Source organism: Typha angustifolia, chromosome 15 (assembly GCF_048772165.1).
Source record: "Typha angustifolia cultivar Huaian chromosome 15, ASM4877216v1, whole genome shotgun sequence".
Taxonomy (NCBI): domain Eukaryota; kingdom Viridiplantae; phylum Streptophyta; class Magnoliopsida; order Poales; family Typhaceae; genus Typha; species Typha angustifolia.
Genome location: NC_133253.1, coordinates 3,803,503 through 3,818,029, shown reverse-complemented (window position 1 = coordinate 3,818,029; position 14,527 = coordinate 3,803,503). Strand labels below are relative to the sequence as shown.

The 14,527-nt window shown below is 35.9% G+C and overlaps 2 protein-coding genes across 3 annotated transcripts; one reads left to right on the top strand and one right to left on the bottom strand.

Moving 5' to 3' along the window:
• The first annotated feature begins 169 nt into the window (after positions 1-169).
• Positions 170-4,529, top strand: LOC140777610 (uncharacterized). Its single transcript, XM_073121835.1, has 9 exons — positions 170-284; positions 1,114-1,347; positions 1,793-1,857; positions 2,585-2,644; positions 2,716-2,940; positions 3,026-3,088; positions 3,903-3,971; positions 4,072-4,117; positions 4,201-4,529. The coding sequence occupies exons 1-9, from the start codon at positions 275-277 to the stop codon at positions 4,269-4,271; spliced, it is 843 nt and encodes a 280-aa protein (XP_072977936.1). The 5' UTR covers positions 170-274; the 3' UTR covers positions 4,272-4,529.
• Positions 4,530-5,217: 688 nt separating this feature from the next.
• LOC140777609 (uncharacterized) lies at positions 5,218-14,452 on the bottom strand. 2 transcript variants are annotated; one of them, XM_073121832.1, is made up of 14 exons: positions 14,133-14,452; positions 13,661-13,797; positions 13,419-13,558; positions 12,688-12,833; positions 12,401-12,480; positions 11,489-11,746; positions 10,800-10,910; positions 10,321-10,443; positions 9,415-9,536; positions 9,276-9,345; positions 7,916-8,008; positions 6,540-6,667; positions 6,054-6,195; positions 5,218-5,698 (listed from the first exon to the last, which is right to left on the bottom strand). In XM_073121832.1, the coding sequence occupies exons 1-14, from the start codon at positions 14,290-14,292 to the stop codon at positions 5,567-5,569; spliced, it is 1,842 nt and encodes a 613-aa protein (XP_072977933.1). In that variant the 5' UTR covers positions 14,293-14,452; the 3' UTR covers positions 5,218-5,566. The 2 variants fall into 2 exon arrangements, with proteins under 2 accessions (XP_072977933.1, XP_072977935.1); XM_073121834.1 differs by having other exon boundaries at positions 13,661-13,778; positions 14,133-14,272.
• Between the last annotated feature and the right edge of the window lie 75 nt (positions 14,453-14,527).

Genomic DNA, 14,527 nt, shown 5'->3' with positions numbered 1-14,527 from the left:
GATAGGTGTGGATGAAATGGACCCGGACCCACATATTTGCAACCCGATCCAAGTTTAGATCAGGGCTTACCCACTAGCCCATTAACGATGGGGCCCATTTGCTTCTCTAGCCCGCCTAGTTACAAGGACAAGTGGCGCAGCCTTTTTCTCTTCTTCAGTAACAAATTAACAACTCCTCATATTTTATTAGAGAGAGAGAGAGAGAGAGAGAGAGAGAGAGAGGGGGGAAAGGAGAAGAAGAGAGGAGTCGAGAGGAGCAGAGGAGGAGATTACTATGGCTGCATGTAAGCGAGCTCGATGAGTCCTTATTCTTCGAACTTGTGTTTCTATTTCTGTATCTTTTGATGATCCTTAGAACAAACCCTAGTAATAAAATGGCGTTCTAGTTGAGTTACATAGTTGTTGAAGAGGTTCAACTACATTTTTTTCGTTTTTCTTGTTTGGATTCGTATTGTTTTCCTGGTCATGCATGCGATGTTGCGGCATTGGCAAGGTAATTCCCTCTTGAGACCCAATTTTTTTTGGTTTGATGAGGTTGAAGCTTATCCGCTAATCCGTTTCGTCTTCTGTAAATTTGGGAATGTTTTTGGAGTATTGTTTTTCCCCCTTTCTATCTTATGATTTCCCGATCGTGCTTCTCGTTTCCAGTGTGCCTAAGTTGATCTCCGATTTTTCCGTTCGTAACTAAAATATATTTATTCCTTATCCAATAGTTGCGGAATTTTGCATGATAATAGCCTCTTTGAATTTTGAATGATTGTTCCTGAAGTATTTTCTGATTTTACATGAAATGCCTCTTGAATTTAAGCCTGTGATTTGTGTGACTATTGACAAGCAAATTGTCTTCAATCTCATCTTTTCAGACTTGTATAAATTCTACTTCTGGTCCATTTCGTTATGATAAATGTATGTGTTTGATTTAGTTTTGAAGTTTAAACTTCCCCTGATTCCTGGTTGGATTACAGTAAGATTGAGAAACAATCCAATGCCTGTTGAGTTTGCCATGCTTGTGCATTGAAGAAGTATTACCTTGATCTTAAAATAAACTCTTTCATCAGCTATCTCATATCAGCTCCCAATTTCTTACTCCTTTCTTCCTTTCGCTTGCTTCAGGTAGTATAGGAGGAGCATTGAATGTAAAAATTTTGAATTTTCATTCAGAATTTAGCAAAACTAGGTGCAATTGGATAACTACCCAGTATAAGACCAAATGCAGCAGGCTTCTAAAACTGTCTGGTTCAAGAGGAAGTCAGATATGGCATGGACCATTTCAAGATACAAGATTTGACAGGCTGCCGTGGAGATCCGGAAGCTCATCAGTAGTGTGCTGTGCCTCATCTTCTGGAAGTATCTCTTTTCATTGATATACTTTATTTTTACCAGTTTCACTATTTGAATTGTTTGTGACTTATTGTGAAGAATTCTGTTCAAAGGAATAACGGGAAACCTATAGAAATTAGTTAAATATCATGTCCATACATTGTAAGTAAGTGTAATATGTTGCAATAAAGCTTATATGTCTGATCTATTCTCAAATTTAGTGATGAAAAATTAATACAACAGAATGAGGCTGTTTAAAAAAAAAAAATTCTTGATTGTGTTCTCAACTTTTAGCCATCTTTACCGAACATGTTCTGTTAATCTGTTATCTGATTAAAATCCTGTATAAGAATACCCTTGCCTTTTCTGTAAGGGAAATAGTTTATATTTCTTGTTAATTTCAAGAGAAAATGATGTTTTTTATTCTCTGTCCCAAGTAATTAATATACTTATTTTTTACATGAAATGTCAGAGAATAGTTTGGAAGAAATTAATTTGGAGGACGAGTCTACCAGGAGCCAAGTTATCCCAGGAGGAGTGAGTATTGCCTCCTTAACCTTCATATTCCTCTTTTAACGTGAATTATCATTTTTTCTGTGTTTCTATGTTTAGGTCTGATAAGTGGTGTATTGTGAGTGTATTTCTCGTTTGACTATAGAGTTGAGGCAATTTTTGGTAAAGTTCTTTTCTTGGATCATAAAAGGGATTTGATCTAAGGTTGTTTTAAAAAACTCTAGTTTTAATGCTTAGGCTCCCATTTTAGATAGAATATAACTAGCCTCCACTTACGTCCTGCCTAGATGACTGCCTTAGTATCTTATATCACATTTTAATATGTAGATTGATTTTGAAATTCAAAATTATTGTACTTGTTGATGATTTAGTGGACTCTAATAGTTTACTATAGTTCTTAACAAGAATGCATTAGTATATTGTTTAGATTGTAGGTATTAATTTTAAGTTTTTAACTTCTCTAACTATACATACATACATACATACATATATATATATATATATATATATATATATATTAATCGTCTTGAATTTTGGGTGCCCACCTAGGCATTAAATCAAACAGAATGATAGTATTGTAGTAGCTATATAGAAATCCACTGCCCTCTTAATTTTGTGAATAAATCTGAAGTTTGAAATTTCTTTTACATTGTTTTTGAAAGGTATGAATGATCTTGCAATTATTGGTGCATGCTTCCACATTGTTCATGGGCAGAACTTAACCAGTTATTTATATATTTTTTTCCCACAGGTGGAGTCGCTAATCTTAACTCTGTGTGATACAACCTCCATTGCAGAGATTAAACTGAAAGTAAGGCAGTGTAACCAGTAGGAAATATGGGAATATTTTCTGTCTTATTTATTCAATTGTTTTTACACTAGCGGGCGGGCTTTCAACTCCATGTCAAGAGGAACTTTGTCCAGAAAGACTTACTCCCGCCTGCTCCAAGTCCTCCTCCAGCCACTGATACTGCAAGACAAGCTCCTGATTCAAATGGATCGGCTACTTCCTTGACAATAATCAAACCAAAGCCTTTAACAGGTGGCATCCAAAGAATCCTTGATACAGCTTCAGATGAAGGATTGGTGATCCTGCAATCACCAAAGGTGGTCCGCTTTGAATTTTGCTTTATGATCATTTGTCATCCTTCCTCGTTGTTAACTGTTTGGATCTTTAATGGTAACGTTTCAGGTTGGGTATTTTAGGAGATCTCGGACAATTAAAGGAAAGCGAGCACCTCCATCATGTAAAGAGGTACTCTATAGCTTCCACGATTAGCATTTGGTCGGGACATTGATACATCAGCAAATTTATGAAATTAAAATAATTGTACTCTAATGTCTTTTGGAATGGTGAAATTCCTTTACTTCCCAACGTAGATATTTTGGCTAAATATTTTGATATTGTATATAGTCATATCTGTATAATACTTTTACTAGGTTTGTACAAATGATCTCAGGACGAGATGCTGTTCAGGAGAATCTGAATATTCAAGAAACATTCATTAGATAATTATGACATCCATGTAATTTACATGACTCCCAACAGTTAACAGACTATACCTTCCACATTTACAACAACTACCACCGCCGTCAGCACAACTTGAATCTTTCTACTTTCTATTCTCCTAGTTTTCGGTCCTTCCCTCTATCTCACAACCTTTTACCTGCCCTACGCTTCAAATCACATCTACCAACATATCTTCCACGTATCATTACTGCATCAATTTTGTGTGCCACCACCAGTTTGATAGCTTGATTGACAAACTTGATATCAATAATAGACACCCGTGGCATTCTGGAGAGCATTGATTTTTCTTTTTCTGCTTTACTTCTTTTAATTAAATGCAAGGAAATAATGCATCCAGATTGGTCGTCTACCTGGATTAATTAGTTGATATCCAGGATACCACTTTGGTCAGCATGGATGTCCTCAACAGTATGATTTTTATTTCGTTTTTCCCCCATCTCATGTCATTTATGATGAGCTCATTAGAAGTATGAATGCTAGAACTATCTCATGTCATTAGGCTTTACTTATTATAGTTCCACATATTTACTCTTGGCAGAAGCAAGAGGTTAAGGAGGGCCAAGTGCTCTGTTACATTGAACAACTTGGTGGAGAGATTCCCATTGAGGTACTGCCGTTGACTTCTATCAACTGTAAAATAAATATCTGATTCTAAATTCTGTCAAATTTGATCTGAGCTACATTTTGTGCGCATCTACTCATTTCAGTCTGACGTTACTGGGGAAGTAATCAAGATATTGAGAGAAGATGGTGGTAAGGAGGCTAAATTTCTCACTTATTCTGTGCCTATAGCATGCTTATTCAGGTTGTAATAGTGTTTATGCAATGTTCTGCAGAACCAGTGGGATATGGCGATGCTCTTATAGCACTTCTCCCTTCCTTTCCTGGAATTAAAAAGCTCCAGTAGGCAGGTTCTTTGCATTTTCAGGAAGCAAATTACTGTCTCCAGAATTCGTAACTTTCCGGGTGTTTCTATTCGTGATTTTGTTTTGGCGAGTATTAACTCTTTATTTACAAATGTGAGGCATCGTCACCTTCTGTCTTGCCCAACTGTTGTCGCAAAATATCTACAGACTACCGTTTTCAGAAATTTCTCAGTATATACCCTGAGCTTTTATTTCTGTACCTTTTATTTTAACTGTAAGACCGTTAAGTGATTTAGTCCTGTCTGACGAACAGAAAAAACCTCCACTGTCAGATCTTTTATTGCCCCCTCATCCTCGTGACAATAGGTCCCCTTTATTCTTAGTTGATACGATGATCGATCTTATTCAAGTTACTTTTCCTTACAATGTTAAAAAAATAGAGAATTTCGAATAACACCTACATTTTCATTACTTTCTAATAAACACCTTAGTATTATTTTGACTAACTATTATTAACTTTGGTCTTATTTTTTATTTAAAATATATATTTCTAATATTACCCACCTTTTTAACCTGTCTCACCTTAGTCCATTAAGGCTTTTGCAATTTAATTGTATTTAATTTTTTAATTTATACTAATAAATTTTAGTGTGCATTTTATATATAAATTATGTAGACTCTGTTATAACAAAACATTCATCTGCTATAGAAAATATATGCATTTAGATTTACATACTAAATTTAAAAACTAAATGTACTTAAATTACGAATTCTCCTAAGTCCATCCCACCAAATTTAAAGTCATGTTTTACATTTAATCACCCTACTCTATCCCACCACCAAAGAATATTTTAAATATTTAAAAATTTCTTTTTAGTATTCTTTGATATACTTTCATAGAAAATGAATGGATCTAGTTAACTCAGAAATAAGCACAGCTAATTACGATTTAGAGAAGGGCATGAAATTAGCTGATATGCGAGGAAATAGTTAAATGTGAAAATAACGGTTTACTTTAAAGAGGCTGTGGTCAGAGTTTACAATCAGGAGGAAAATATGTAACGGAAAAAGATGCATTCAGAAACGGCCAAATCCTTATTAAGATATCACCTGAATTATCTAGCATCCAAGAATCATATTTCAGACCTTGGTTTTATTGGGGAATAATAAGTTTCTTTGTATTGTAGATTCAGGTATCTGCAAGTTCTGTTGCTATAAGGTAGCAGATCGCCATCAAAAGAATAAGGGACAAACCTTGTAACCTCTGATAAATGAAAAGAGGAATTTGCAGAGAGGCAAGGAATTAAGAAATCCGTCAAAGAACGAACACTGCCTGTCAAGAGCATTGTGGAGATTGGAGAATAATGGAACGACTTGATAGCTGTTGATTCTTCTGTAGGAAGAAGGGATGGAGTAATGGAACCCCTTCAAGATATAATGGAGTTTGCATTTCAATCAATCGTGACACCTGCACGACGAGGTAATTGTAATGGTCAAATTAGACTATGCAAAAATTTCATAAGACAGAGATATGGATGCAGAAACAAAAATGCTATATTTAAGCAAGCCCCATGTCATTTGCAACCATTAAAGTGTTTGAACAATGAACGCATCACAACAATATCAACACTGTTGCAGATAAGAGATCTGGGCTAACCCAGGATTATGCTAACAAGTCCTCATCTGGGTTTATAAGAAATTTGGTGAACCAAAACTAGGCCTTAATGCACTAAATCATCTCACATTACATACCAAATAGGGGAAAAAAAGAGAAGAAAAACTGAATATGAAAGGGGAAAAGAATTGTTTGTCTTGGAACTTACAGCTCTGCGGAATGCAAACATCTCTTCTTGACCAGATAATAGAGATACAAGTCCAGAAGTAGTAGGTCCTGAGCCAACACTACCTGCTGCTAAAACATCTCGCCGTAGTCTCAGACCTTCAGTTTCAGTCTCAAATTGAAAACTGCACAAACAATACCAAATTGCTTTATCTATAAAATTGACTTCCTGTTCATATTCTGTACAATATGTTCAACAGCACCGAAAATAAATAGATATATTGAATATTAGAACCAAGAACACCATAAAGTTAATGTTTACCACAAGATATAAAGCAGTTCGGTATTGGGGAAAAAAAGATGGAGTGGTTCAAAGCAGAGTTGATATATTTAGTTGTAAGAATTGCTAAGAGAATTCACAGTTGGATATATTGATAACAAAAGTAACATTGAGTGAGGAGACTTAATTAACTGAAGCTTGAGCAAAGTGGTTAAGTTCCTTTAAGTTTGATAAAAGTGCTAAAATTACCTCTCCAAATCAAAAAGAGTTCCTTCATCAGTTCCCTGAAATAAATCATCAATAGAAGAAGATGCTAAACAGAAAAGGCAGCAATGATGATTGTACAACTCATCAATCAGGGTGATAAATCTTCGTGCCTGAAGTACAAATATGAAATTATAAGAAATATGAAAGGCTATAAATACTTGATCATCTAAAATACAAATAAAACTAGCACGACAAAAAGAAGATGTCATGTAATTATTAGGATCACCTACTTGTATGTTCTCTTTGTCCAACTCTATATTTGGTAATATCCTCTATCAATAAAATAGTTAAACTTTTCTCATTTCTACGAAAATCTTTTATCTCCCACTTGTGGCAGCTTCACCATCATTAAACCACATTTCCTTACCTCTGCATCATTAGATTTGTCCAAACCATTTGAATGCTTTGTATCTTATCCTCAGCTGGTGGCACTCACTCATATTGGCATAATTGCAATTTGGTATTCTGTTTTGTGGTGGCACAACTCATATTGACATTCTCATTTGACTTACACCTATTTCTGACATACTTTTCCAAACTGGTCACATTCAGAACCATGAGGCAATCCTGGACCTTTAGCTGTCTTGTGATGAATAATATTGTGTTTCATGCATTCAAGCAAGCCTTCCAGTTTCAGCAAGATCATCTACCTTTAGATTTTTTTTTTCTCTTTTGAAATGCTAAAACCAAGTACAATATCTCTGCCACTATAAAAGTATTATCTACTGTAAGTCATAAAGATGATACAATAGGGACTTCCACAATTATCAGCATAAATTTATATACACACACCTAATGGGTCTTTTGCATGACATCTAAAAGTTTCTAGCAAGAACAAAATATTCTGTCATCTTCATCTTCTCCTATACTCTTTCCATGTACACTGAAATGCTTAGATAGCTGCTTCATGCTTGAGCCAAATATGCAACTGTTAACATATATAACTTTACTCAGTTACATGACCTATACATTTCACAGAAAGATCCTATATTGCAAACTGTTCCATCTCATTATAAGGTTTCAGGACTAATTTTCAAGGGTCTTCTCAACTTTAGAATATGAGATAACAAAACCATACTGTTTATTAAAGACTAGCATATTACAATAATGGTGAAAGTACTTATTACCAGATTATAAACTATTTCAAGCTTGAGAATACTAGAATAGTTGCCACTGACATAAATCAGCATGGAACTCAAAATGTAGAGAAGATCCCCCTTTTAAGGTTATGGACAGATTTGCCATCCAATGAACTAATAAATTGCTGCAAGCAAACTAATTTCTTGGGTCTGCATTAATAAGCCATATAAGGAAAAAACAACTGTAGAAAATTTCTACTTGTTCTTAAACTAGAATACCTTGTCACGGATTCTCATACTCATCACTGGAATTTCTGATATGAAAACTGTATGGTAATTTCTAGCAATTGCAATATAATCTGCCGCACCAACCTGGACATAGCAAAGCATTGAGATAAATGTCAGCACAGATGTTAATTCATAAAGGGAATAAAAGAGTATCAGATAAATACTGCTCCTATGGAGAACACCTTTTAACTTTACTTTTAAACTAAATCCTGGTTAAGAACCTAATGCTACGATATCAAGTTCTATCAACAAGATGGGTTGGGTCATGCAGGCCCAGGCCCTTAGTTGAAGTATAGCAGCTGAGATCTTGCCTGAGCATATCAGGGTCCAAGGAATGCTGGAGCCTACCATTTGAGCCTCTTTCACTTTTAACAATTGACCTTGTTCTGGTAGCTAGATAAATTTGCTTCAAGAACTCATCGCTAAAGATCATCTATCATGTCAGCCAAATAAAATAGCATCACCATAGTCTTTGTTGAAACAAAATTTTCTTCTCTTCTTTCCTTTTACATAATTCTCATTTGCCTCCAACCTTAGTCTCATGAAGCAGCAACATAAAAAAGCTAAACCTTCACATAGTATGCAGTATGCATCAAGAGGCCTCTGGCCAGATATCCAGATTTTGTGAGTATATCAGAGTTCAACAACATAGTTACTTAAATCATTAGGATGGTCTATCGCCCAAGGAATTCACCAATATAACTTGAAAATTACTGGGAATATTTTTGCTCCCCCACCTTTAATGCACCATTAGCATTGTTCTTCATCATGGCTGACTAAATAACCACTCTTGGTTTTTTATCCTATAATAACCTTTCCACAGAGTAAAATCCATAATCAGTTCTTCATCAAATAGCTTTGTTGTCAATGATTGATTTACTTTTACTGTCTTGAAAAATAGAATATTCCAAGAAAGAATGATAGCATAGTTGTCAGGTACAAAAAAATTCATAATAACAGGTAAATTATAATGAGATACGTAAAAGAATTGAATGACAAACTATATGATTACGAGCATCCTAAAGACCAAAACATTGAAATTTTACATAAAAGGTACTTCAACACCTCTCTATCAAATTGAAAAGATTGGATCCCTAATTCAGGTTTCTTATCATATACTTTCGAAGCAAATACTTTTATTGCCATAATTCCTTATATGCATCACTTGATGCATAGGTAAGAGTAAGACCATACATCCATCGACAATTTTGAGCCATCAGGATTGAGGTCTGAATCCTGCCTGGATACTAGCTCAATTCTATATGTCATACTAGTGTAGATGCCTAAAATTTATCCAAATTTAAAGATAGATCTATCATATATCTGTGTATGATGGAAGCAAGTCTATTACCGGGCGGCCACATAGATATTCAAAGTGAAATCTTGCTACTCCATTACAGCTTTCAGGAACCTCCAGAGCCCTGTTAAAACAATAATCTGAACATGAACTGGCAGCGTATTTATTTGAAGAAAGTTGAGTACAAACACACCTGCCAAACATAACAGGAATGGTGGTCGAGGTTATACTTCCTCCAGCTTTGTTGGTTGTTTCCTTCCACATTAACTCATATTCTCTGTGAGCATCAGAATTGGAAGGCCAGAAGTAGTGAATCTGCAGTCAAATTAGTCAGAAAATAGAGTGAATTCAGGTCTAACTATGTAGATGTTCCTTGAGGAGCAATTCTTATGATAACAATGGCATACAAATTGACTGCTATTATTGTAGTTATGAGATTTTCATACAGATTATTAATGGTTTACATCTTTCATGCACCATTATAGTCATGAGAGTAACATAATAATATTTGCAAGGTAAGTAGTCCTGTTCACTATATAAGTTTGACGACTAGGTAATCCATAGTAAATCAGCACTAATATATTTCAAAACTTTCTTCTAAATATTTTCTGGTTTAAGGACGGCTATCATAATGATCAGCCTATAACAGATTTTTGACAGTTTCTACCACTAACCCAATCAACAAGATATCCACTTGCACTTTGATATGGCATATGTAATTCTTCACGCAAAGATCTGTTTCACTCTGAGTGGAAGTAACTCTGAGGTTTCTAAATGGTGCAACTTAACAAATAAATATGCACGTATCTGTGAAGTGTGAACCATATAGATATACAGAATCCAATATTCGAAGTCCAATAACTCATGCGAGGTCCCCAAAAAACTGTAATTCACAATCCCCAAGAACCTACACAATAATTAGATAGCAGAAGATTTTTCTTCATCCAGCTATAAGCTGCAGGCTTATAAAGTGATATACATAATAGTGAGTATGCAAACTCAGAAATCAATAAAGACAATGATAAATTCATTTACATTGAGACAGCCACAAAATATCTTGAGTAACCATGATGACTTGTTAAAATAATTCTAGACACACCTGATCCACATTATTAGCTGGAATTAGGCGGCGATAATCAGTTTCACTTCCAACAAGAATTTTTTGGCAATTCTTCTCCAACTTGGACAAAAACTCAGTGAAGATCTCCTTCTGCATACCATCCTATAGCATCCCAAAAAACAAAAAGAATGTTTATACAAACTATGAAGAATTAGAATATCAATATGGAGCATGAAAAATTTCAAAACAATAATTGACAGAATGCAACATCTATTGCAAGTTTAATTTCAATGTAGCACCTCTGGAGTTGTCTCTATGAAATAAACCTTCTCAACACCCCAACCTGGTCAACTGTAATTGTACTATGTGATTTATGATGTATTCATGTGTACTATTGACTATTGATTACCCACATTTCCTAAAATATGCGAACAAAGAACAGGGCGACAAAGCGAAGACTAAAAGCTAAAAAGAAAAAAGAAAAAAGAAGAAGAAGAAGAAGAAGAAGAAGAAGATACCTGGTTCAAATCCTCAGGCGCTCTATTACTGGTAGCCACAAGTACCGTTCCAGTGCTTAGTAATCTGCTCACAATTCCAGATAAGGCCACAATAGCAAATACATCAACAGTCTGTATAAATAAAACAAACATAGTATTTGCATAAGTCCTTGTGTAATAGTTTGAGAATGAAAATAACCATAACCTATTGTTGATTGCTGAATTATCAAATTGACTTCATCTACTCAAGTGAAAGTCTTCTCTAGAAACATATTTTTATCTAAAAGGATAACACAATATGCAACAAAATACTATCCTGCACCACTGCCTGATCTTGATCAAAGTATAAGGAAGGGATTCAGCAGATCCACTGATTCATTATCTTATCTAGCTCCGTCAATAAATTAGCATCATAGAAAATTAAGTTTTCTTATTACTAGCTACTAATGGATTAGGAAGATTAAATGCACACTGTTAGTGAAGCATCTTATGATAACATGAAGCAAGGGATTCTCTGTGAAAGCAACACAGATACGAACAAGAAGTACTTGAGCTGAACCTGGGTCATCCTGGTAACATTAATCACTGAAACATGAATTACAAAATGAGCTGCCATGTCAAAAAGTACCATCTCATATGCATCATCTGGAAGGAGCATTAAATATATCTGGATTCAGCTAGAATATAGAGAATTCTCATCTTCATTGTACCTGTATTTCATCAAAGCAAAGAATGCTTGCCCCAGTCTTATCTGCTCGCCTGTCGACAAGAAATTTATCTGCAACAGCCGGAAGAATGTGTTTTCTTTGCACCTCTTGCTTGTATCTCTCTTCGCCAATCAACCATTCTTTTACTTTTTTATCGAAAGGGAGGTTAGCAATCCAATTGAAAAGACTCGTATGGGAGGACTTGTCCCCAACTTGGTTCTTCCATATGTCATGCATATGTTCATGTATCTCAAGCATGGCCTGTGGTCAAACCAGATTTAAGAAGATTATGAAAATTAAGTCTCAGAACACATTACTGAAGTATGAAGTAGGAGTAACTTTGAAGGAACTATAACTGTACTTTCTTTAAGAGACCTATCCTATTTTTATTTATTTGGTTCCAGTCCTTCTAGACTTTTGGCAGTACTGCTAAGACCATTTCCTGCCCTGAAGGCACAAAAAAAAAAAGCTTGGAATGGGGAGCCTTTTTTCCCCTAATTCAATGACAGAGAGTTAGAAGTATTCTTGTGGAGTTAAGGCATTTCTATTTTAGGTGCAACATTAGGTATGAGTGTATGACTATCAAGCATCTTTCTAGTGCCCTGGTGGTGTGTTGGATCCATGTAAACAGCCCACTGGTAAGGCTATGTGATTCACTCCATCACCAACCCAGTACCTGCAGGAGCCTTGTGCAGGCCCCTTCAGGGTCATCTTTGCCTTCAGGGACAGCTTGCAAGTAATTTTTAAAACTATGTGCAGCACAAACAGACAATACTCTACTTTTCCCACAAGAAAAAATATTCACATTTTATTATAGCTAAAGCTGGTAATATGGATGCCTGAATCATTGAAATTTGAATGCATAAACAAATGAAGGGAGAGTTAATCAGGTGGTGCCTCTTGCGACAAAATTACCTCATGAAAATGAAATCTCCTCCTGTGCTTAATTATACCTTCAGTAGCACCGAAAAACATGTCCATTAGCATGGTCTTCCCTGCATGAGTATAAGTTCTTAGAAGTTAGAGCAGAAGTATAAGAAGTGTTAAAGAAAATTTATATCCTCAGAATGTCCACTAAAATATTCTATGAAGCTAAAGAAAGTACATCAGAAACCAAACTTAGAATGGATAAGAAAGAAAGTCACTATCATAGAAATTCTTTCTTGCAAGGAAAAGAATGAGCAAATGCTTTGACAATATACCACTTCCAACATTTCCATATAAATATATTCCTTTTGGCGCAGCAGGTGCAACTGGTCGGCAACCAACTGTTGAGTCTAACTTCTTCTCTCGATTAAGGTATGAGACCATTTTCCCAACACCAGGTTCTACATTTCCACGTGTTCTCCTAATTGAGGAAATCATCATAAAGTAAATAATAGTAGTGTCATATAGAGGTCAAGCAAGCAATTAAATATGTAAAGAAAGCAAATTTAGATAAGAAGCTTATCCAGTCCATGCAGATATTAATGTACACAAATATACACACGAACAGAAAAATAGAATAGTCTTTCACCATAAGGATGGCGCAGATAGCAGTGTAATATGAAGAACTAGGAGGGCTGACAGACTACTATGTACTAAACGCAGGTTTTTGTGTGTGTATAGCATAGCATTTGCCATGTCAAAGTAGTAATCGATGATATTTAGGTACCAGTGATATAACATCTCCAAACCCTTCATCCTTCCACCTCAAGGTCTTTTAAATTTGTATGTCTGTTATGTACATAGCTGCCCTATTATTTGTTAATTCTTCCTTTGCCGTGTTATATTTAAGTCCAATTATCCCTTTCAATACTATGCTTTTTCCCGCTGCTATCAACTTTAAGGCCGTCAATTACTGATGAAGAACAGAATCCACATGGAAGATGGGACACATTACCAACAAAAAGAAAAATCACAACAATAACTCATGTAAGTGGGGCTTCCCTACCGAGAGATCCACTTGTCAAGAAATCTTCTCCGGCTTTTCCCTTCTATCCAGACACCATCTTGTTGTTTAAGCCCAGCTTCCTCCAAAAGAAGTCTGCGACGCTCACTCTCTCTACTCTTCTCCCAAATTGCCAAATTTTCCTGCACTTAACAAAAAGGCAAAATCAAATTAAACAATCTGCTATCTCTCAACTACATACTTGGCAAGTGAATCATCTGCCACAGAGAGAAACAACAATATACATGGTAATCCTCCATTTCCTTCTCATACTGCTCGAGCTTTCCAAGTAAATCTTCTAATTCAGATGCAACTTTCTCCTGGTAGATATCATGTCGCAGTCTTCCTTGACTAACCATACTCCTATATAGGGCAAGTGGGCCTTCAGATAGAACAACAATTAAATAAGAATAAACTAAAAGAAATTCGATAGGTAAAAGTCTAAAATCACATCACATGAGAACTGATGAGCATACAAATTTACATACGCAGTGAGCAAGAAATAGGAATTACAAATCAGTAGAAAAGGCTAATCTTGTCAAGATTTAGTGAACACCACGCCGAGAACGCTGATAAAACTAAATGCAGGTTCTGAACGATAATAAGTCCAAAATTGGGGTGTTAAGTGCTATTTTCTCCAACGAATTTATAACTCCGAAAACACCGCGATGCTCGCATGATCATACCAAACAAAAGAGAAGAGACTGGATTAGTTACCTTGGGGCCGATCCGAAGATATCCACCGCGATTGGAAGTAGAAGCGGGAGGGAGATGCTCTAATTGTAACGCTCTCGAGGAGGAGCATGGAAGATCCATGAAGACGAGCTCCCACGCCTCTGCGGGAAAGTATCGACGAGATCGAGGAAGCCCCTCTCATGCCGATGCTTGCAGTGGTAGGAGGAGGAGAACGATAAGGATGGTAAGATCAATGGAGAAAAGAGGAAGGGCGGGGACCAGCGGCGCCGTGGAACACTCGGTCTCCATCTACGTGTTCGAAAATGAGCCCAAGGCTCCGCTTCGCAGGCGTAATTCGTCAAATATTAAAAGCTAGTGGTTGGATATGATCGCCTTGTAATAAAGTTCGTAGGTTTAATACTCTTAACACCGTCTCA